The sequence below is a fragment of the Juglans microcarpa x Juglans regia genome, chromosome 6S (genome assembly GCF_004785595.1).
Source record: "Juglans microcarpa x Juglans regia isolate MS1-56 chromosome 6S, Jm3101_v1.0, whole genome shotgun sequence".
In the NCBI taxonomy this organism is placed as follows: Eukaryota; Viridiplantae; Streptophyta; class Magnoliopsida; order Fagales; family Juglandaceae; genus Juglans; species Juglans microcarpa x Juglans regia.
Window position 1 is genome coordinate 11,223,775 of NC_054605.1, and position 25,328 is coordinate 11,249,102.

Consider the following 25,328-nt stretch of genomic DNA (forward strand, 5'->3'; position numbering starts at 1 on the left):
GTTAGTCTATCACAACCTCAGTGATTGGAATATTGAGATGAAAAACAAAAACCAAACAAAAATGGCGGGCTAAAGCAATTTTTCATTCAAAAACAGAGTTTTCTGCGAGCGTCTGTGCGCAAATGGAGATCCGAGAGGAGGACACTGTACGGGCGAATATGGACTCGCTGCGGTTGATCTCGGACAGAGAGATACCGATTCAGCAGCGGAGGATGGGTACTCTGATGGCATCGTTTCGGAAGTCCCTGGAATCGATCGGGGCCAGGGCGCGAGAAACGGTACAAAGTCAAGGTGAGGTCGAAATGTTTCTTTATTGCTCGATAAAATGCGGGGTCTTTCTGCAAAATCTAGGGTTTTTGGCTCGAGTCTGTGTGCTGGCTTGCATTAGGGTTTTGGAGTTGCATGTAAGGTTGGGTTTCGTTCTCTTGAAGCGACGTTTAAGGACTGGGAATTTCGTATGGGTTAATGGCTTTAAGTTTGAGATTTAAATCAAGTTTTATTCATCATGTAGGAAAACTGGGGAAGCTTAAAGATAAGCTGAGAGAGGCGGAGGATGAGATGGTAAAAGCACTAGCAGGTATATATTTCTGTTGGTTGAAATTCAACCTTATTGAAAATGTGCAATCTGTATTTCTGTGTAATCTTTTATTTCTGAGCTTTTCTCTTTAGTCACTTGCATAAATTGCTGGTGTTTGTTTAATTCTTCGCATATAAAAAAGAAATGATTTAACGTTTATACTTTGTGTATCTTATTTTCATTTTTATCTTTATGATCTTGTTCTGTAGTGAAGACCCGAAAAGAGGCCATGCGGATGGCAAAAATGGATGCTATTGCTGCTCAGAAGGCAAGAGTAGAAGAACTTAAAAGAAGTGTGCAAGAGCAGAGGGCTAAGAGGGATCAATATGCTGCAATTATATCTCAACAATATCTAGGTATTTTCCTCTCATTGTGCCGGTTGGTTTGTACCCTGTTCATGTATATTTGTAACTTTATGTGAATAATCTAATGTCTGTGTACGGATTAGATAAAATTGAATGACTGTCGGGCTTATTCTGAAACAACTGGTTTTATAATGTGTTTGGACGTGAGCAAAGTAGTTTGGTTGTTAAAGTTTTGCTGCTTATAACTGGCACTGACTTGTATCCTATTACGTTGTATTTGAATGAGCAATTGCTGGTAATGTGGTGTGGACTTATTCATCTACAACTGCCTCAGTTGCATGTAATTACGATAACCTTTTGAGTTGCTCATGCAGAGATGCTGCAATTAAATTGTCCATGTTATGTAGAGTTTTAGACGACATAGTGGCAGTTGAAAGTCCTATGTATGTTCTTTCTTTCCTTAATTTATAAAGAGAAAAAATGGAAAGAGGTTAATCACTGTAGTTCAAGCTGCCAATTGGTAATGTTTTTGAGGCTTGTACAAGTGCTGAACTGCTATATTTAATATTGAGACGAAAACAATTTGCATATATATGTTGGCAATTTGCATATATATGTTGGCATTTGCCTGATTTCTTTCATTCTTATTTTTATTATTTTGTCTTTTCAAAACTGTCTATCAACATTGACATGTAGTTTCGTTTATGAGCCTAAAACTGTGTTGTGAAGGGAAGAATGTTATGGTTAAATTTCCCCCATTTTGTACTATCAACAGCTCTGGCAGCATCTGAAGAAAGGAGTAACGAAGAAGTTGAATGTAAAGGTGAAACGCAAGAAGCAATTTTGTGGTATAATAGAGTTCTTGGTTTCCATGTTGAAGCTGGACATGGTAATTGGACTCATTTAAAATTGCACAACAGTTTTTTTTCCCCTGTTTTACAACAGTGATTTTCTTACAATTTTTTTTTTTGTCTCTAGGGGTAAAATTCACTTTCAAGAACATTAATTTGAAAAATCCAAATGAGGAGTACTCTTTCACTATTCGGTATGCATATGATACTTACACGTGTAAGTAATTCAGCCCCACTGTTGTTCATGTTGTAAAGTTATATTTGAATGTTGTGCATATCAAGATACTGTATATTTTCTGTCATTTCAGTGTTAGATTGTGATCCACAGTTGAATGAAACTAAAGAGTTGATCCACGAGTTGAACAAAACCAATGGTTTATTCAAATTTGTCAGAATCATGAGAGAAAAGTTCCAAGATTCTGTGGCTCAAGGTAAAATCTTATCTCTTGTATTGTGCCTGGCTCACTTGCCTGGGAGTGAAATGCTCTTGACATCGAAGGCTGGCTTGTCTATAATGATACCCATTTCAGTAATCAAAGAGGCAAAAACCAATTATTTTAGCTAACTTACTGATATGCATGGGTAACCTTTCCTTACATTTGTTGTATTATATGATTTTGAGACCTTGGAGAAGCTTTATGGTTAGGTTATCTCTCTTTCCTTGAGGTGCAACTTATCATAACTAATAACTAATGGTGCCATTTGTGATTCACCAGGAGTTTTACCTCAATCAACAACACATCAAGAGTCTTCCATGATCTCTACGTCTGCTCCGGTTTTTTCAGTATCAACTGACATAAGCAAATCCCTTGTTGGGAATAATGACCAGCGAGTTCAATATGGAGAAGACAATAGACCTTCCAAGAAAGTACATGCTAGAGGGATGAACGCTACTGTCTTATCTCCTGGATCAGCATCATCTCTTCGGCGGTCCCCTCGTTTAAAGGTAACATGACAATGATTGGAATCAGTGAATTTGTTTTCAGAATGCGTTATGCTAAAATGATTTTTTTAGTTCAGATATGACTGGTTTCATAACATTAATAGAGTTTCTTATGATTGTAATCATCAAATTACTCCCTCTGATATCTAGTGGTGAATGGAAGTCTAATATAGTATGGTGACCTCATGGTTTTGGTCTTTAGAAAGAGGGCTGCTAGGCCACAAATGAATCCCATAAACTGACGTAGCATGGTGCCACGTCATCTAAGTTATTATTTTTTATTTTCATTTCTACCCCTGCATTCCACCCCGCCTTGAGTCGCCCTCCCCCCTCCCTTTCCCAACGTCCCAGACCCGAGCTCACACCAGCTTCGTCGTCAGTTCTCGTTGCCAGTGCGACACCAACGTCGTTACCTGCCTACTTTTGCATTGCCAGCTATTTTATTTACACATACCCATTTCTTATACTCTTTCATCTCTTTGTTGCCTCTCTCTCTCTCTCGATTCCACCACTCCTAAATTCCTAATTGCCAAACCCATTTGATCTATTTGCCTGATTTTTTTTTTTTATTTGTTTTGTTTTTTATGAAAAAAAAAGTGATTTTTGGAGGGTGGGTGAATTTGCTTTGGATCTAGAGATTCATGGATTGCGTGAAATTCCTAACTTTGTTGTTGGAAAATTGGCTCCACAATCAGTAGGAAAATTGTCGACTTTTCCCCAATCCTTCGATATTTTATTGATTGGGGACCCAAGAAGGAAAAAAAGACCTCCGCTTGGCAAACCCAATTAAACTGTTTTAGTTTAATTGTCTTACTTACCCACAACTTTTTGGATAGCCAAACAGCGGATCAAAGAATCCATAAAGCATCAACCTTTATACCTTTCTAACTTACTGAGAAATGCAAAATAATATGGCATCTGGCGGCAACAGTGAGATGGTACAACACCGATGGGGGTTTGGGATTGCAGGGAGATGCGGGGCGCAGGGGGGCTCTGTTGGGAACAGAGTAGATGTGAGGCTGGGGGGCAGAAATTGAAAAAAAAAAAAAAAAGATGGCGTGGCACTGTGCCGCATCAGTTTGTGGGATTCTTTTGTGTCCTTAGTAGTTTTCCTTTAGAAAAGTACTAAGATGGGTTTGGAGAATATTTGGGTTAAAGAAAGTTTGCGATGGGAGGTGGTATTGGGGTAAGTTTTTGCCGTGATGAGTGGTATTGGGTTAGTGCCATTAAGGAGATGTATCCTCATTTGTTTATTATTGCCAAGATAAAGATGCTTTTGTATATTTTGTTTTGGACGTATCAAAGGATGAGAGGGCTTGTTCTTGGAATCTTAATTTGTTTGTGTTTTCAATGAATGGGAGTTCGATTAGTGTATATTCTGTTTTGATTAGGTGTAGCAACTTTGGGGTGATTTCACGCTCTATCCACAAAACTCATTGTGCCAGCAATATATCACTGATTCACTATGATACTATATCATTATATCACTAGAAAGTTCTAATAGTCAAACACATCTCGTTATCTATATACTATTATCCTACATTATCCTATATTATATAACTATGATTCTTGGACGAGAAGTGCTAGTTCTACATAGAAATCTCACAAGGCAAACTTACACAATTAATGTGGTTTGAAATGATACATTAGATTTGTTTTACAATAAAAAATATTTTACAATCTGATGTACTGCATCAAAACATGTAAGTTTGCTTTTGTAAGATCTCTATGCAAACCAAGCATTTCTCTTCTTAGATACTACTATCAATTGCAAAGTTTTTTGCATAGAATCTTTTTCTTGTTTCAAATACTCTTCTACTTTTTTTGAATATTAGGTCTCATTTGTTTTTGCAGATGAGATGAGATGAAAGTTGAAAATTGAATAAAGTATCGTTTGAATATATTTTTTTAATATTATTTTTGTTTTGGGATTTGAAAAAGTTGAATTATTTATTTTATTTTGTGTGGAAATTTGAGAAAGTTATAATGATTAGATGAGTTGAGAAGTTCTGTGAAAACAAACGAGGCCTAGTTAACTGTACCCATAAAGTACAGATAAAACTTTGTGATGCTTATAGAAATCATGACTTCTATGGATGGTTGGATCATGCATATGATCATTTCATTAAATTATGATGGTGCTCACAAGGTGTTACTGTAGGTTAAGAAATGAAGATCGACGCTATTTATCACCTCAGAATTGATTCAACATTTTCTTGAGGCTCTAACCTGCTCAGCTAGGCATAATTCATGATTCGGGTTGCTTCATGATTGACGTGTAAAGCACCACAAGTGTGTGCTGTTTAGAAACAGATGACCAGCCTCACCATGTTATGTTTCATGTATAAATATCCAAATTCGTTTTGGAATGAAGTTCAGCTCGTAGAATCTGAGAATGATAATCGCATATTTCTGTAGCATTGTACTTTTTTAAAAAAATCTAATTATCAAATTTCAACTGTTTCAAAGAATCTTACATTTATTGTTAATATTCTGAGTGCAAGTTTTTCTGTTATTTTGAGTGTAAGTCGAGTACATGGACAAAGAGAATGAGTTGGGTTCAAACATGATAATTCTCAGTTCTATATTTTGAGTATGCGTTTGGATGTTAAGATGATTTCAGATGATTTGAGTTGATTTATGAATAGTAATGTTTTGTAGATTCTATTGTGATGGATTTGAATGTAAATATGTTGAGATGTATATTTAAATGTATAAAAAATAGAATTTTTTATGAAAAGTTAAAAAAGTAATAAGTCTCATTAATGATTAGGTTGAGATGAGTTGAAATGATTTTAACAACCAAACACAATCTTCAGACTCAACAATTAGACTTGAGCATTTACTCTTGTTATAGTTTTAAACTTTTATATGTTTTTTTTTTATAGGCATCGGATGTTGGAGAATAAAATCTTAATTAATTTTGGGATATACAAACAGTTCTACATGGTATTTCCTAGTTATCATCCAACTAATTAATTGTGGGCTTAGAGCAACATTGCATGTTGTGGGGATGCATGCACCCTGCAGAAACAATCCCGTGCCATAATTATCTGTACTTATTTGGATCAAAACCCAGAAAACTAACATGAATGCATGTGGACAAACTTGAGATATTGACAACAACTGTACAACATCTTCTATGTAATGATACACAATTCCTATAACCATTGTAAGCCCAGAAAGAAATTTGACGGAAAGAAATTTCTTTAATATATACATTGGACATGCCATAAAAACCTAAGAGAAATTCATGGATTAAAAATTAGTTAGGATTGTTTGTTGGCGTAGTTGAGTTATGCAAATGAGAAGTAGTACTATTTGGATTTTTCTGAGGCACTTAGGATCATAATTAGACAAAATGGATTGCACGGTTGGATTTGTGAGAATTTTTAGAATTTTATGGTGCAAAAAAAGTCTTCGTGATTTTCGGGTATCAAATGAGCTAATTAGAGAATGCAACATCATCAACTAGCTATCACCATGTCATGAAGGACGTCCAAGTCAGCAAAGAATCACTAGGGAACCTCACTTGACACATGGCACCATCACCACCCTCCATTTGGACCACAATTAAAAATGTCAAGCTTAGTACACATGTGTAAGAAGGATAAGTGTGAAATAAGGCAAGATCCTATTTTTCTCACAAAAGTCTTACACCTTTTTGAAGCTGTTATGAGGTGGCTTGAATTCTGATTGAACAGTGCAAGTGTCGTAGGTTCGCTCGAGCGGAGGTTCACTCAGCTCGAGCGAAGTCAGACAGAGAGCTTCGCTCAACATTCGCTCGACACTCAGCTCGAGCGAATTCAGACAGAGAGCTTCGCTCGACCCTCGCTCGACACCCAGCTCGAGCGAGTTCAGGCAGAGAGCTTCGCTCGACTCTCGCACAACTGTTGGCTTGAGCGAAGTGCAGAATATCTACGTTCTCTCGACACTCGCTCGACGTTCGCTCGAGCCAATGTTCACAAAAGTGAATTCTCACTTTTCCTATAAATATCAAACGGCGCCCATTTCTCTTCCAAGGACTTCAGAATTCGTTTTTGCTCTTGTTTAGTGTTTTCTTGAGAGAGAAGTCTAGAGAGAGTTTGAGAGATAACTTCCTTGTGAAGTTTTGTTGTATTGATCTGTACTCCATCTCTGTTGATAGTGAAATCTTCGATACCGCCCCACCAGTGGACGTAGGCTCATTTTGAGTCGAACCACTTAATTCTTGGTGTTCTTTCTGTGTGATTGTCATCAATTTCTTTCGTTTAGTTCCGCTACTATACTTCGAGTTAGTCTTAGCTACACTTATTCCCAACAAACTGGTATCAGAGCTTGGTTCAGAATCTGGAGGGATGGCTATGGCTAAGTTCGAAGTGGAGAAATTTGACGGTCAGAACAGTTTCAGTCTATGGCGCATCAAGATGAAAGCTTTACTGCGACAACATGGCTTGTCAAAAGTATTAGAAGTGTCGGTATCTGAAGATTCTCCGGCTCCTTCGAAAGAAGAAGAAAAAAAGGTACATAGTACTATTCTTTTGTCACTATCTGATGGAGTTTTAAGAGAGGTTGCTGACGAGGAGACTGCAACTGGTCTCTGGTCGGCACTTGAGAATCTGTACATGAAGAGATCTCTCACTAACCGGGTTGTATTTGAAACAGCGGTTATACACTCTCAAAATGAAGGAAGGTACTCTTATTTCTGAACACCTAGATGAATTTAATAAAATCATTATGGATCTGAGGAACATAGATATTAAGCTTGAAGAAGAAGATCAAGCGTTAATTATTTTATGTTCATTACCCACATCTTTTGAGAACTTTGTGAATTCCATGTTGTATGGTAGAAATACAATTTCCTTGATAGATGTAAAGTCTGCTTTGAATTCTAAGGAGTTAAGGAATAAATTGAGTGTGAAGAACACTAATGAACAAGCTAGTGGCTTGTTTGTTAAAGGGTCCTCAAGCAGGGGTAGATTGAATGACAGGGGTTCAGAGAAGAATAAGGGGAAATCCAGGGGCAGTTCACAAACAACGGTTAGTAAGAAAAACATCAAATGTCATTACTGCCATAAGTTTGGTCACTACAAGAACGAGTGTCCAAAATTGAAAAACAGAGAGGACGGCACTAGTTCATCTAATGCCGTTAGTGTTGCTGATGATAGGTCTAACGACCTAGATCTTGTTCTAGCAATAAGCGACTCCAATATTCTCTTTAGTGACAAGTGGGTCATGGACTCAGCTTGCACTTTCCATATGTGTCCCAAGAGGGACTGGTTCACTAACTATGAATCGGTCAACGGTGGTTCTGTTTTGTTAGGGAATGATATGGGTTGCAAAATTGCTGGAATTGTTTCAGTCAGAATCAAGATGTTTGATGGAATTGTCCGGACATTGTCTAATGTTCGACACATTCCAGAGTTGAAAAAGAATCTTATTTCTTTGGGTACTCTTGATTCTCTGGACTACAAGTACACTGGTGAAGGTGGAGCTATTAGAGTCAGTAAGGGCTCTATGGTTGTGATGAAAGGAGATAAGACAAATGGTCTTTATTTCCTTCAGGGCTCTACAGTGACAGGTGCAGCTGCAGTGTCAGTCTCAGATGATCCAGATACAGATGTCACTCGTTTGTGGCATATGCGTTTGGGTCATATGAGTGAAAAGGGAATGTCAATTCTGAGTAAGTAGGGTTTGTTATGTAATCAGAAGATAGGGAAACTGGATTTCTGTGAACACTGTGTGTTTGGCAAACAGTGCAGGGTTCAGTTCTCTACAGGGGTTCACAGAACCAAAAGTTTTGTGGACTACATTCATTCTGATCTTTGGGGCCCATCTTCCGTCCCGTCAAAAGGTGGAGCTCAATATTTGCTTACGTTCATTGATGATTTCTCACGAAAGGTTTGAGTCTACTTTTTGAAGCAGAAAAGTGATGTATTTGTTAACTTCAAACAGTGGAAAGCTTTGATTGAAAATCAGACGGGCAAGAAAATCAAGCGACTTCGCACTGACAATGGTATGGAGTTCTGCGGAGGTGAGTTTGATGAATTTTGCAGAAATGAGGGTATTGCCAGACATCGTACAGTTAGACATACTCCACAGCAAAATGGGGTAGCTGAACGGATGAACAGGACCCTCTTGGAGAGAGCTCGCAGCATGCTTTCTAATGCAGGCTTGGCTAAGGATTTCTGGGCTGAAGCAATCAACACGGCCTGTTACTTGGTCAATCGCTCTCCAGCCACAGCGATTGGTTTGAAGACTCCGAATGAGGTATGGTCTGATACTCCTGCTGATTATTCAAATTTGAAAATTTTTGGTTGTCCTGCATATTTCCATGTTAATGATGGAAAATTGAGCCAAGGGCAAAGAATGGCATATTCATTGGGTATGCCAGTGGGGTGAAGGGATTCAGGTTGTGGTGTACTGATCCTAAATCACCCAAGTTTGTAATCAGTAGGGATGTCACTTTTGATGAAAAATCCATGCTTAGTCCGAGGAAGGAGAATTCTGAGTCTACAGGACAAGAACAGGATGTTAGAAAGCAGGTGGAGTTTCAGGTGGAAGCATCACAAGGGCTGCCCAACGGCGCCCAAGATCATGCTATTGAAGATGAGCATGATTCTGATTCAAGTAGCGGCGCACAAGGTGAGCAAGACTACAATATAGCGACTGGTAGACAGAGGAGGCAGATTAGACCACCTCAGAGGTATGCTCATGCAGATATGGTTATGTATGCTCTTACTGCGGCAGAGAATATTGTTGGTCAGGAACCTTCCAGTTATTCAGAAGCTGTCAAGAGCGTAGAATCTGCACAGTGGTGCGCAGCTATGACTGAAGAGATTGAGTCTCTTCACAAAAACCAAACATGAGATTTGGTTCTGTTGCCAAAGAAGGTAAAGACTGTTGGCTGCAAATGGGTTTTCAAAAGAAAAGAAGGGAATCCAGGGTGATACAGATACAAGATACAAGGCACGCTTAGTTGCTAAGGGCTTCAGTCAGAGAGAAGGCATCGACTTCACTGAAGTCTTCTCTCCAGTGGTGAAACACAGTTCGATCAGATTACTACTAGTTTTAGTAACATTGTATGACTTAGAGCTACAGCAACTTGATGTTAAAACAGCGTTCCTACATGGTGAACTTGAAGAGACCATTTACATGCATCAGCCAGAGGGATTCATTGTTGAAAACAAGGAAGATCATGTGTGCAGATTGAAGAAGTCTTTATATGGTTTGAAGCAGTCGCCAAGGCAATGGTATAAGCGGTTTGATTCCTTTATGATTGATCATGGTTATTTGAGAAGTAACTATGATAGTTGTGTTTATCATAAGGAATTATCTGATAAGTCTTTCATTTATTTGCTATTATATGTTGATGATATGCTTATTGCTGCTAGAAGCATATCTGACATAGGTTTGTTAAAGACCCAACTCAGAAATGAGTTTGAAATGAAAGACTTAGGTGCTGCGAAGAAGATTTTGGAAATGGAAATCTTCAGAAATAGGAAAGCTGGAAAGTTGTACTTGTCCCAGGGAAAGTATATTGAGAAAGTGCTTCAGAGATTTGAGATGTTTGATTCCAAACCAGTAAGTACACCACTTGCTACGCACTTTAAGCTTTCAGCTTGCCTATCTCCTCAGACAACTGAAGATGAACAGTTCATGGCTAGTGTTCCTTATTCAAGTGCAGTTGGCAGCATCATGTATGCAATGGTTTGCACCCGCCCAGACATTTCACAGGCAGTGAGCGTAGTTAGCAGGTATATGGCTAACCCAGGTAAGACTCATTGGCAGGCTGTGAAATGGATACTCAGGTATCTGAGGGGAACCCTGAACTTTGGGTTATTATTTGATAGAGATGTCGATCTCAGTTCCAAAGTTACTGGTTTTGTTGATTCAGATTATGCTGGAGACTTAGATAAAAGAAGATCATTGACAGGTTATATTTTCACTCTGTGTGGGTCAGCTATCAGTTGGAAAGCAACACTGCAATCCACTGTTGCTTTATCAACTACCGAGGCAGAGTACATGGCAGCAGCAGAGGCTGTTAAGGAGGCCATTTGGTTGAAAGGCTTGGTCAATGATTTGGGTTTACAACAAGATGGGATCTTAGTATTCTGTGACAGTCAGAGTGCAATACATTTGACCAAAAATCAAATGTATCATGAAAGAACAAAGCACATTGATGTCAGGTACCATTTTCTCAGAGAGATTGTTATAGAGGGTGCTATACAGATTCTGAAGATTGCTACTACAGAGAATCCAGCAGATATGATGACTAAGCCAGTTGCAGTATACAAGTTCAAACTTTGTTTGGACTTGATTGGTGTTCGCATTTTGTTATTCCCGTAAGGGATTTGGTGGTGGGGATTGGTTTTGTGGTCGGAGGTTTTTTTGTGTTTTGGCAGAGTTCAAGCCAAGGTGGAGATTTGTTATGAGGTGGCTTGAATTCTGATTGAACAGTGCAAGTGTCGTAGGTTCGCTTGAGCGGAGGTTCACTCAGCTCGAGCGAATTCAGACAGAGAGCTTCGCTCGACATTCGCTCGACATTCAGCTCGAGGGAATTCAGACAGAGAGCTTCGCTCAAGTATCGCTCGACATTCAGCTCGAGCAATATCCAAGTCAGAGAGCTTCGCTCGACCCTCGCTCGACACCCAGCTCGAGCGAGTTCAGGCAGAGAGCTTCGCTCGACTCTCGCACAACTGTTGGCTTGAGCGAAGTGCAGAATATCTACGTTCTCTCGACACTCGCTCGACGTTCGCTCGAGCCAATGTTCACAAAAGTGAATTCTCATTTTTCCTATAAATATCAAACGGCGCCCATTTCTCTTCCAAGGACTTCAAAATTCATTTTTGCTCTTGTTTAGTGTTTTCTTGAGAGAGAAGTCTAGAGAGAGTTTGATAGATAACTTCCTTGTGAAGTTTTGTTGTATTGATCTGTACTCCATCTCTGTTGATAGTGAAATCTTCGATACCGACCCTACCAGTGGACGTAGGCTCATTTTGAGTCGAACCACTTAATTCTTGGTGTTCTTTCTGTGTGATTGTCATCAATTTCTTTCGTTTAGTTCCGCTACTATACTTCGAGTTAGTCTTAGCTACACTTATTCCCAACAGAAGCACCATTCCCTACCCTTTCTAGCTATGTATCCCTGCCTAGCCCTTCACTTTTGGTATGAATTTCAAACCCCAAAACTGAGCAACATGGCCATCGGATGCAAGCTTCCCTTCACACATAAGTTTGAGCTCATTTGTTAGCAACCTGGACACCCTTCTCGTACCACCTACACAACCCCATGCCCTGCCATGCACCAGCTTTTTCAGCCAACAAAACCACCTCCTTACTCAAACCAATCGCCCTTTTCCTCGTGCCATTCGGTCACCTCAATTATTTTACACAAAGCCACACATCCAACTCCAAGCAAGAACATTCAGCCCATGCCCTACCTTACCGAAAACAAGCAGTCCTAAATTGTTTTTCCTTTTGTTTCACGCCTCCACCATCACTCCATCTCACTTGTACACAAACTTGCACATCCAACTTTGCAAAGAAGCCAAGTGAGTAGAAGATAGTCAATCTTCTCCAAGCACTAGACTTTGTAAGTCATCTTTCCCAATATTTTCCTCTTCTAGTTTTGATACTCGAAGTAGGAACATGATAACTTGTGTATTAAATTGTTTTTCTTTAAGAGAAATGGTTGATCTTTGGTAATGTTGGAATATGCTCATTTCAACTTGCATGTTTTGTATGTTGTTTTGCAGTTTTAACTCAAAGTGCCATGTAGTGTTAAGAATTTGCTTGATAAATTTGTTTTTGATGAAGTATGGTGACTTGTATGGTGTATCAAATCTTGGTTTGAGTTTGTAACACAAGTTCTCCCATTCAAAAGTTTGCATGAATCACTCAGGGTTAATAGAACCAAAAGCTAGTGTGAACTTTCTTTGTGAATTGATTCTTTTGAACTCTAAAGTTTTGTTTTGGTGAGTATGTGACACTCCCCGAATTCTGCTTGGGATTTAGCGGACTTTGAAGTATCGGGACATGCAAAACAAAGTTACCTAACTCCGTTCATGATAAATAAAGATGCAAAGTACATAGCATGCATATTACAATATGCGATATTCATAACGGATAATTTATTTTTTTTAGCAATGCTATGTACCAAAAATAATATATGCCAAAAACATAAACATATTTGTCTCTTGTATACTATCTTGTGTACTTGGACTTTGCCTATCTCTATTAATAATATTATGGATTACTTATAAAAAAAGCATAAACATATTTCATAAAATCCACATAATAGATGTTCAAAAGTTATAGTTTCTGTCTGAGAGATATGTAACATCAAGAGTACTGGAGACAACGCTCCATACATGCAAAGACTAATATAATTACTGGGCTAGTCATTCGAGTAGCTCGCGCAACTCGGCCAAGGAAGCTAAAATATTATTGATAAACAGAGCATCGAAGTGATGAGCTCCTCGTCCTTGCGTTGCCGTCTAATTAACCTCCTCCAATCAATCCTCTATTACGTCTTCCTAATCTTGGCACATGATCTATGATTCCAAAGAGAATGGTAGTTGAGACTATCAAGTGAGATTTAATTACAAATTCAGCAAATTAACAAATAATTTTAACTAGTAATGTATAGATGCATATATGGCAATAAAAACATAAATGCTAACATGAACATGTGTGAATATGGCATGACTTGGTAGGGTGTAAAAAAAATTGAAAAGATTGGTTGAACCAGACCGGACCAAAGGGTTTCGTCCGGTTTGTAAGTGGTCCGGTACGGTATTAGTTTTTAAGAATCGAAACTAGTCCTAAACTGGTGTCGTACCGGTTTTCATATTTTAAAAACTGGTTTAAACCGAATTAGGCTGGTATATATATTTATAATTTTTTTTTATATTATATTTAATTTTTAATATTATATTATATATATTATATACTAAAGTGCTAAATAATATAACATATAAATTTTAATATATAACCATAAACATTAATATTAAGATTAATATATATATCAAGGAAAAATATATTTTTAAATACATTTTTACATATTTGATGATATAAACTCATAAAAAGTCTAGAACTTACATAGACTATGATTAAATTCAATAATATACTACGTGTTAATTATTATAAAATACTGTACTTATACTATAATATAAATAGACTAATAGTTTAGTAAATGTAAACATCATATCATTACTAACATAGATAATCCGTAAAATTAAAAAAATTGGACCAAAATTAGAAAAGTTGGAAGTTTCAATTTCGATATGAATCAATCCAGTATCGATTCTTAAATTTACAAAATGGCTATATACCACTTCAGTTCTAAAAAATGTACAAAATCGAACTGAGCTGGACCCGTTACACCTATATGACTTGGTAAATCACATGACATGAGTTCACATGACCTCAACTGACATAGACTGCAACTGAACATGAATTGTAACTGACGTGAACTGAACTGAACAGAACTTGAAATTGAACTTGAACTTGAAATCTTGTTCTAATAATAACTGCTTAATTAAACATGAATTGTAAATGCTAAACGGTTCTCCTTGAGTTGTGTGCCCCTACCGATATCGCATTACATCACCTCATAGGTATCTACATCAGCTGTGAGTACATTTGCATACGCATTACACCAAGGGTATCTGCACCCATTGCGAGTATGTAATGTACGCATCTCATGATAGGTATCTGCACCTACACGAGTGCGTATAACTTGAATGTGAATTGTGTTTGGCACCATCGGCATTGGTGTTTGCCTTTACTCCGGCGACTAGTTACTTAGGCCACATTCGAAGCTTGTTGATGGTACTTTTTCAAGCTATAAAATTTCAAACTAGTTTAAATATTCTGGCGTGAACAATAGACTTCCACTAGGATGTTACCTTATCTAAGCACTTGAGGTCGTAATAAACATAAAAGACTCAATTGACTTGAAAATATTGTTTTTTGTGACGAACTCCAAACCCATGACATGACGTGGCATTAAAGACAAATGATATAATTTGACATGACGTGATGTGTACATGAGACTAATGATATGACGTAATAATGATGTATAACATATAAACATGACATAATCATAATGTGTAACATTTAACCCTGGCATAACATGGCAGAATGTGCAATTGATAAATATGTACTCGAAATAAATCATGGCATGATATAACGTAACATGTACATATGCATAAATAACATAAATGATAGTTTCTCTCACGATTATACACACATAAATATCCTGAAAGTAAGTTAGAAACTAACTTATAGTGATTGAAGCATAATGAGTTTAAACATGAAATAACGGGAACTGTAAAAAGACATTTATAAAAGTTAGAAACTCCTAACTTGTATATTTAGAAATAAAAATCACTGACTCCAAATAAAATTATTATTTTACCCCTATACTTGTGTAAAAATGACCCTTTTACCTAAGGATGTAACCGATTCAGTTCGGTTCGGTTCGGTCTAATTTTTGATATATTTTAGAATTGAATCGGTATACACCGGTTTTAAAATTTAAATAACCAATACCTCACCAGTTATATTCCTAAACCTGTACTTCTGATTTTATCAAATCGATCCAATTTTTTTGATTTTAATATAGTATTAATCGATTATATAGTGATATAGTATTAGTATAAGTACTAATACTGTAATGATTTATATAGTTATTTATATATAGTAGATTACTAATAGTTAGTATTAGTATAATAATAATAATAATAATAATAATATCATATAATGATATAGTATTTGATTATGTACCTAGCTTTTGGATTTCACATCCCAAATTCAAAACTCACCAAAATTTACATTCTTAAAGTAAATCTTATTCTAAATCTAAATATCTAATTAGAAAAATTTAAAACACAACATACCTACAAGAACCAAGCATAGGTCGAATCATACTAAGGCTAAAATTATTGATTTTTGTTACAATTCTTTCAAACTCCAACTTTCATATTAAAACATAATCATGCAACATCCAAAATCACAATATCATGATAGGAAATTAACAAAATACAAATCATAAAATTAGATTTTCATTCATGTCAAAATATCAAATCTTTTGACCACAAAGAACAACCCTTGATGTTCTTGGTCTATCATTCTTCAAATCAATTCCAAGAACTACAAAATTTCAAAAATATACTCTTAACATGATCATAAATCAATTCCAAGAACTAGCATGCTTGAACAAACAAGTCAAAGATCACAAAAATCCTAAAATATCAACCAATATAATCGATTGGCACATTTACTCCAAACTGAGTACTATATGTTTTGGTTTTTGATCAACCACTAGATTTGAATTTTTCATAAAGTAAATCAACAAGAAATAACATCATATGCTTCATATTCAAGTCCTAAAATTGATTTAAGCATTAAACTCAACACAATCCATGAGCCTCAAGTTTGTGTTCCAATCAGACCTTAGTATGCATAAAAATTCATTCTCTCAAGATCACAATCATAAATTTTTAAAATAACTTTCTAACACATAAAGCAAATTTCTAAGAACAATATATGTGAATATTAATATTGTAGGAGCATGCTTCCACAACAAAAGATCCAAATTTACTCAAAACATAAGTTGTTCTTACATCTAATGTTTCCAACTTTCTCATATCATACAAAACTCCTAATAAAAATTTTGAATATGCAACAAATTTAAATCCAACTTGCATGTTAATATGTTAACTCTAAAATCCCTTTCGGATACAAGAAGTACTTTATATCATTTCATCTCATCATTACAACTTTCTCAAATTCGAACACAAAATGTAATAAACAATTCAATTTTTTTAAATCTCAAAATAATAATAATATTAAAAAATAACATTCTAACAATATTTTATTCAATTTTGAACTTTCATCTCAACTCACTATCTAAACGACACCTAAATCATAAAAATATCGGACTAAGATCTTTGTAATAACTTCATCAAAAAATAAATAAAATAAAAGAATCATACACTATCCAGATTCTCGGCCAGTATGAACGTTGGTTGCTTAAAAGGATTTTTCACTAATTAAAACTTCATGAAAAATCACATAAAATATAACCAATGAAATTTAGACTCAAAGAGGAACAACTTATTTGAAGAAAGTTCCATGAGAATCGAATTATAACGGTTTTGAAAAATTCGAGTAAGAAAGACCAGAAAAACTGTCTTAAGTTTCTATATGAGTTATTTCGAAAAAAGTGTTTCAAAAGTGTAAGGGACAAACTATGGACAACTCATTTACTATTGGAGGGGTTGAGAATGGATATGAGAGTGACTTTTTGGTGATGGGTTGTCAGCCAAATTCATGCCAAAACCATGGGTTACATCACACGGTTTTGTGCCTTGAAGTTGTCGTGTGATAGGTGGTGGTGAAGTGGCTGATTGCCCTCCCATCAACCACTATTTTGGGCTGACATAGGCAGTAGAAGTACACTCATAGTAGTGAAAATACTTTTCCAAGAAGCCTTACTGAGGTGGAGCTTTTCGGTGAGCCTCATTTGGGGTTTCAATGGGGTTTGGTTTGGAGTTTCGGTTTCTATTAAATCTAAACCCAATTTCTCTTAGTCCAATGAAAATACTATAGTGTAAAAGAATGGATAAGAATGTAGTTAAATGAATTTGAATAGTTAATAGCATGTAGAAGTGATTTAATCAAGTGATTAAATGCTAAGTTAAAATCAACTTTATTTAGGTTTTGAGAAACCATCTAGGGTTTCAGTTTCCACAAAGTATTTGAGGTTTAAATTGGATTCCAAATATTTAGGGTTTTGCTAGAGTTGAAACTCTTTTTAATTTGAGCCAAAATGGATGGTTGGATGGAATAGTGTTTGGCTAAGGTGGCATGCTCACAAAACTTGATTTTCCTTCTTTTCCATCACATTTACATCTCATAGTTTCTCTTGGTGTCAAGTGTTCTAAACTATCTACCAATTGTGGCTAAAATCTTGCCATGTGTCCAAATAAAAATTCTCTAGATTAATTTAGACATTCCACACTATGATCTGAAAATGACTAGACTACGTGCCACGTGACACTAACACATAAGTTACTATTCACTCAAAAAATGATGAAAATAACTTTGCACCATAAAATCCTAAATAATCCTATAAAACTTGGAGTGTAATTGATTTTGAAAATTTCAACTCCTAAGTCTCTTAAATAAATCAAAATGCATTTTTGAACAATTGTTATTCAGAAAATGAAAATCGTTTTATTGTGCTGTAAAATTCTAAATATTCATGTGAGACTAATGCCACAAATTTTTTTCTCATTCTTACACTCCTAAGTACCTCAAATAAATGAAGATCAATACTAATGAGTTGTCCTACACAATGTTTTGAATACCGTACCGAACAGCGTACCGGTCAAGGCACTGGAACGAAATATTTCGGTACCGGTACCGTTTCGGGATAGCGTTTCGGGATAGTCGATCTATAAATAAATTATATATATAAATATATATAAAAATTATATTCTAAAATAATAGTCTATATATAAATAAATTATATACAAATACATATATATATATAAATTATAAATAGTCTAGTCTGAATTGAGGGTTAAAAAATAAGTTTGTAGTTTGAAAAAACGAAAAAAAAAAAAAAAAAAAAACACAGGCCGAAATATCGGCCGGTACCGGCCGAAATATAGGCCGGTACAGGCCGAAATTGAGGCCGGTATGACCGGTACCGGCCGGTATTTTGGCCGGTACGGAACAGGTATAGTACCGGTACCGGCCGGACGGCCGAAACGAAAAATTTCGGCCGTACCGGCCGGTACGGTACGAAATTTAAATCTTTGGTCCTACATGCTCCTATGTACTTTTTGTGGTGCTGAAAGAGAAGATGTCCTACATGCTCTTTGTTACTGTCTATTTCTCAATGAAGTTTGGCTTAATCATTTTCCTACGATGATGCATATCAGTACAAATGAGTTGTTTCTTGATGTTGTGCTAAGATTTCTTTAGGACATATCTAAAGAAATGCTTGAGCTGTTTTTCCTAATTTGCTAGAGTTGTTGGTATAGAAGAAATATGAAGATCTTTGAGGAGAAGTGTGTGAGTGCAGAGGTTGCAGTGGGAAATGCATTGGCCATGCATAGGTTTTTCAAAGAACTGAAATGTAAACCTTTATCTACTCTGAAGAATTATTGTAGATGGGAATTCCCACCTCCCGGTACTTTCAAACTTAATGTAGATGAAGCTTTATCTTCAAATGGTTCGATTGCTAGAGTTGGAGCAATTTTAAGGGATTCGAAAGGGGCAATTATGATGTATGCAACAAAGAAGGAACAAGTTGTTTTGAATGCAGTGGAGATTGAGGGGTTGGTTATTCTGCGAGGCCTTCAGCTTAGTATCCACCTTAGAATTCATCATCTTGTGATTGAAAGTGATTCCTTGTTGGTAGTTAATGAATTTACTAAACAAGAAACTTCAAAAGAGCAATTGAAAATATTATTAAGGAAGCAAAGGACCTGATGAGTCGTTCCAATTCTTGTGTAGTTCAATATGCCAACAGAAGCTGCAATGAAGCAATACACTCACTTGCCAAGTTTGGTTTAAGTGTTAAAGACATTAGTTTATGGTGGGGTTCATACCCTGATGTAATTTCTAATATCCTTTAGATTGATTATCTTGTATAAGTTTGTTATCTACTAAATTTTTTTCAATAGAAGTTAGATCTATGTGTTAAGCTTTGTTTTGAATCATGAAGCTTAGGATTAAATTGAGTTTGTAGTATGTTGATGGATGCATGATTTTAGTGCAAGTTTTGAAGTTCTTACCTATTTGCTTGAGTTAATCTTGAAACTTAGTAATGACATAGTTAAAATGATGCTAAGATGTAACACCCCCTTTCTCGTAGGTTAGGAGTGTCACGTGTTTTTCATAAAATAAACCCTGCAAAAGATCTCATATTTAATAAATGAACTTTAGGATTTATTTTGTAGACAAATGTCTAATAAAATTAATTCCAAAAACATTAAATGAATAAACTAAATAAATTTATGCCATAAAAGTAAATTTTATTCTAAAAAATCTGAAACTAAATCAACTACTAATTCTAATCCTGGCCTGCCTGCTCGTATTCATCATCCTCACCTAGGTTGTTAAATACATGAAAACAAACTAAAATGAGTTGAAGTCTCAGTAAGAAATCCATCACAACGTAAACATAATAAACATAAGGTTTTCATAAAAGTTTTTATGCTAAGAGTTTAAATTCATGACTGTTCATATTGATGCTTATGATATGCACGACTAATTTATCTGAATTAACTGATTGATTTGACTGGCCAACACACTTAACCCTGTGTGCGAGGTTGCGCATCGACTCCACGTCTCGAGGCTGCGAGGGGAGCCGCTGATAGTATTCTGGCATACTGTGGTGGACCACGCTTGAGTCCATGGCTTGCACATCCACCCTGAAACTGAACTGCATCAGTACCATGAATCTAAATGGCCATCTAATTAACTGATATTATCTTATCTTGTACTTGAACTTAAGATAGCTTATATGTCTTATACACATGATATGCATGACATATTACATACATAATCATAATTTCTGAATTTGAACATGAAGCGGAATGACATAATCGTATGCCATGTTGGATGACATGTTTGCATATGACATGAGTGGTGCATAAATAATGGCTGGCAATGAACTGACTTGAATAATACTTGTATATAAGCTGAACTGTGATGATCCTAACTTGTAATCAAATTACTTACCTCGCTGCGCTTCTTCTTGAATATCAATTCGTAACTCGTCATCTACACACATTATTAACTATCACTAAATATGTCTAGAAACAATATGTACTAATATCCATTTAATTAAATTCACGATCTAAAAGATAGTCAAATAAATCTTTTGTTTAACACCATAATCAATAAATCCTAGTATTTAAATTACTTAAATGCTAATAACATATTATAATTTAGTAGAATACTTGGCTACTTCAAATAAGTCATAAAAAAATCCCAATTCTTAAAATAGTTTTCCTTTCTTAATCATAATTATTCAATCTTATAAGAAATCTAATAAATATTAATATCATTTAATTATTCTTAACATAATAATTTTATTTAAATTCTGCTAAATAAACAAAGAAATATTAATAAAATATTAGGCTCAATAGTATACTTTAAAAATATATTTCAAATTCTTTAAACACTTTCATATAAAAATGAGCCTTTGGCTAATATATTTATTTCGAAAAAAAAAATTCAACTTTAAAATATTAATATTAAGCCTAATAAAATTACTAAAACAATTGTTGAAATATTATAAGATCAAATCCAATTTAAAATACAAGTTCATTTAAAGATCACTAAAATCTGAAAAAGTTACAACCTGGCCCATAAAAACATAAGTCTACTTGAAATAAGCACCACATACTTAGGGCCCACTGGCCCGTTGTGAATCAAAGTTTCCTTAAAAACTAAGCCAAAACACACGGACAAATCAAGAAGAAAAGCTGTGCAAGAGCAAAAATATAGGGCTCAACGAGAGAGGGGCACGCGACGGAGATGGGTTTGACGGTGATACTAGGTGGCCGAAAGTGGACAACGGCGCGACTGGGTTTTCTGGGCAGGGTGGTGCGACGCTGAGAGAGGGAGAGAGAGTTTAGATAGAGAAACTGTTAAACCGAAAACAAGAGAGAGGGAGAATGGCAGATGAAGAAAAACTTACCGAGAGAGAGGAGAGATGCGTGGTGGCTCTAGGTGGCTAGAGATGGGTGGGCGACACAATTGTTTCTCTGGGTAGGGAGGTGCGACGCTGAGAGAAAGAGAGAGAGAGAGAGAGAGAGAGAGAGAGAGAGAGAGAGAACGAGATTCTGTTATGCCGAAACAAAAGGGAGAGAGAGAAGGGTGGTAATCGCAGCGGGAGAGCACGAGAGGGAGGAAGGGGCTGAGGTGACGCTTTCTGTGGTGGTCTTGGTTGCTGGGAGGGAGGCTGCAGTGGCTGCTGGAGAACAAGGCTCACGGTTTGCAGCTTGAAGGGAAGTGTTTTCTCTGTTTCTTTTCTGCGTAACTCTGGTTTGAAGTGTGGGGGAAAATTTGATTTCCATTGGAGGTTTTGGCCGTTGGGGATCGTGGGTTTGTTAATGAGAATATTGTGTAGAGGAAGAGAGGATTTATAAGGGCTTTGACGTGAGAGTTGGCCTTCCATTAGAATACTAACAACTAACACTGAGAGATGTACGGGTTTGGAGGTTTATTGTGTTTATTTTAGAGGCTAAAATCAAGAGATGAGGTTTGGTGGAGATAGGAAGAACTAAGATTTGAATTCAAACCAAAACTCTAGAAGGACGTAAAATCTGATAAAATCTAGTAATAATTATTAGAATTAATAATAACACAAAACTCTAGTAAATTCAATTAAAATTATAATAGTAATTATTAAAATTAATAAATCTAAAATCTGATAAGATTATAAAAATAATAATAATAGAAAAATAACTAGAAGATTTATTTATAAACCCCAAATCTATGACTAGTATGTTACATAAGACCTAGCTAAAACTTGATTATGATGATCATGGGTGAGTTATTTTAAAATAATTAGCATGCCACATAAGGATTTAGTCAAAAAGACTCAAGAGTGAATGACTTCACGTTTCGATTTTTAGGACCGTGGTATGATCTGAATTCTATCTCTTGGATATTATGAACTAGTTGTTTAGTGTTGTGTAATACCATGTAGAAATGAGTACTCCACGTGTTATTAACTATATTTTTGCGATCTATTGAGTTCTCATTTGTAAAAGAAAGGTAGGGGACATCGTGCCAGGGTTCAGTTGTGATGTTTAATGTTATGTTTCTATTTGTTAATTCATATGATGAAAATATGGTCATGAAGGATATGATCCTAATGACTTAACATGTTACTACGTTCAGATTTAGGATTTGGTTAAGTGCTAAAACTCAGTTAAGTCACCATTAGTTTGCAATTAGGTTTAAATTACACTTAGTGAAATGTAGTGTATCATGTGATTCTGCCTTGGTGGATTTCGTGTAGTAGTTGTATGATTCATTAAATTCTAAGTTCAGAAATGAATTTAGAATAGAAATACATGAGGTTTGTGAAGCTTGAGGCCGGATTACAATTATTGAAAGTTTAGGAGCTTATTTGCAAATTCTAAAGAGTTAAGATGAGGATTTGCAAATAGTACTTTAAGAGCACTAGCAGTGGCATCAACAAACTTTAGCTAGAGAATTCACTTTTATAAATTTAACTAGTCACTTTTTAACAACACCAAATAACAAACTCAACAAATCTATCACTATTTTATTAAAATATTGGTTTTGACATTTTTATTTATTTTGATTCTAATTATAATTTGAATATTTATTCGTTATTAAAAAAGTACATATTAATTTTTTAACATTCAAATTATTCCTAATGGATATAATTTTGTAACAATCTTTTTTTTTACAAGGGTCATATTCTTTTAGTTGATACATTTTTCAAACTTTTTCCAAATCACAATTTACATTAACATATTAAACCCAATTTCATTTCTATTCATGTTTGGCCACCAACAAACTTGATTATTTACACTTACTTGGAAAGTAGTGTTGCAGTTGCGCGCCGGAGTTTCAAAGAGAGAAAAGCAGCACAACTTCTTCATCTTTTTCACCTTTTTAACCTTTTCTCTTGCGCGGATAACCAAAGTAGCAATAAGATAGAATTATTTTATTATGAGAATAATATTTAGCAAGCCAAATAATCTTAAGCTATAATCATTGTTCATATGTTGAGTCCATTACAATGGTTTATTGTGCACCTTAGCTAAATCTTAGCCAAATTTGAGCTTTGTTGGGTTCACTACTAGTGCTTAGGGTTGTTTGAATTCAGAAACTATCTCACTTTATCACATCTTATCATTATAAATTTTTTAAATTTCTACACAAAATATAATAAACAATTCAACATTTTCAAATCCTAAAGCAATAATAATATTAAAAAATAATGTTCTAACAATATTTTATTCAATTCATCTAAAACCATCTCATCTCATCTCACTATCTAAATAAGCCCTAGTGTAATCTTTGAAAATTTTCTTTGATAACGAGATTCCTAACCTTAGTATATATTTTGTTTCAGCCTGCATCAATTTATTAAACTCAAGGACGTTGTAAGTTAGATTCTAACTTACTCTTGGTATATGCTAGTATGCTAAATAATAAATACCATGTCAATTATCCATGTGTTATTTAAATTCTCATCAATATCCGAAACATTTATGTTATACCATGTTATCATGAAGCATGAATATCAGTCATAAAGCATAAACATCTGTCATAAAGAATGAGTGTCTGTCATGAATTTCGAGTTAAGCATGAAATTTATTTTCATTATGAACCCAATGCTAGAATGAGAGATTATTCTAGTGGAACTCTCACGTCCCTCTGGAGTGTATAAATGGAGTGGAATCTCCTGGATTGATGGAGAATACTTAACGAATTTCAACTAGGACCAAAAGATCTCCAGAGTAAAGTCACAAGTATCTAACGCTGGTTGGTGTGCAAATAAAATACTCATGGCATATCCATTTTGCTTTGTCTGAATATCTCTAATGAAAGGAATAAAATACTCATGGTGTAGGTATTCTTCTTTGTCTAAGTATTTCTATAAGACGTATTCACAACTGGCCTAAGGACAAGTGATGTGGTGCGGTAACCAGTAAGAGCACATAGTCTATGGGGAACCATGAGGCGTCCACCCTCTGTAAGAACATGTATAAGAATGAACAAAATCATTTTATTAAAGCAAACATGTTATAAAGTATGAAACTTTGATGTCGATGATGTTATTTTTCTTGTAAAAGAAAGTTTATGTCAATCATGCATACACGCCATGTTTATTATCATGCATGCTTTGTAAACAGATGATAGATTAGTTGCATAATTTGCTAAGATTTGTAAAAATCTCGCACTAGTAGTCTCGACTACTATTCCCATCCAGAATGGTAGAAGTTGTACCAAGTTATGATGAAGATAGACGAACCAGCCTTGATGAGATCGATTAGCAAGAGGCTGTCTGGAGGACCTAATTATCTTATTGTTGATAGCCGAGCTATGTGAACGACTCAACCTGTAATTACGAAACTATGTAGTCAATTGTAATTATGGAGTTCCTACTCCAATACTATGTTTCTTTTGATTTAAGTATATGTTTTGATGTATATTGAATCACTTATATATTAATGTTATGAAAATTATTTTGAAATTTAGTCTATTATGGTGCAACTTATAATTCAACCAAAAAAGAAAAAGAAAAAGAAAAAAATTCGTTGCGATTATTGCATTATGCCAAAAGCATACTAGGTGCATTGTATATTATTTGTCATGAATTGATAAATGTAACCTTATTTGCATGTCCTAATACTTTAGTCTTCGTCAAATCCCAAGAAAAGATCGGGGACGTCATAACCACGTATTCTTGAATTGATGCATTCAAACAAAACTAAAAATCCAATTTGCCAATAAACCCTTCAATACCCTTGGAACAATTATGGTAACCTATGTTTGGCCAATCACATGATGACAAATGGCAGCCAAAGGAAGATCCCATGCCACACAAGCCAATCAGGCAAGTGTTCCTCCACTTTGATCATTGTTTTTCATAT

General features: G+C 35.5%; 1 protein-coding gene and 1 long non-coding RNA gene across 2 annotated transcripts in view; one reads left to right on the plus strand and one right to left on the minus strand.

The window, feature by feature from the left end:
• LOC121236495 (kinetochore protein SPC25 homolog) lies at positions 1–5,147 on the plus strand. The gene is made up of 8 exons (XM_041132941.1): positions 1–291; positions 512–577; positions 787–933; positions 1,658–1,771; positions 1,861–1,950; positions 2,042–2,164; positions 2,450–2,679; positions 4,838–5,147. Exons 1-8 carry the CDS (start codon positions 123–125, stop codon positions 4,847–4,849), a joined length of 951 nt encoding a protein of 316 aa, XP_040988875.1. The 5' UTR covers positions 1–122; the 3' UTR covers positions 4,850–5,147.
• Positions 3,175–25,328, minus strand: part of LOC121236496 — a 25,887-nt gene continuing 3,733 nt past the window's right edge. The window contains exons 2-3 of the long non-coding RNA XR_005934777.1: positions 15,208–15,213; positions 3,175–3,187 (exon numbers count right to left, since the gene is read on the minus strand). This is a non-coding gene — a long non-coding RNA (uncharacterized LOC121236496). The remainder of the gene's footprint in view (positions 3,188–15,207; positions 15,214–25,328) is intronic.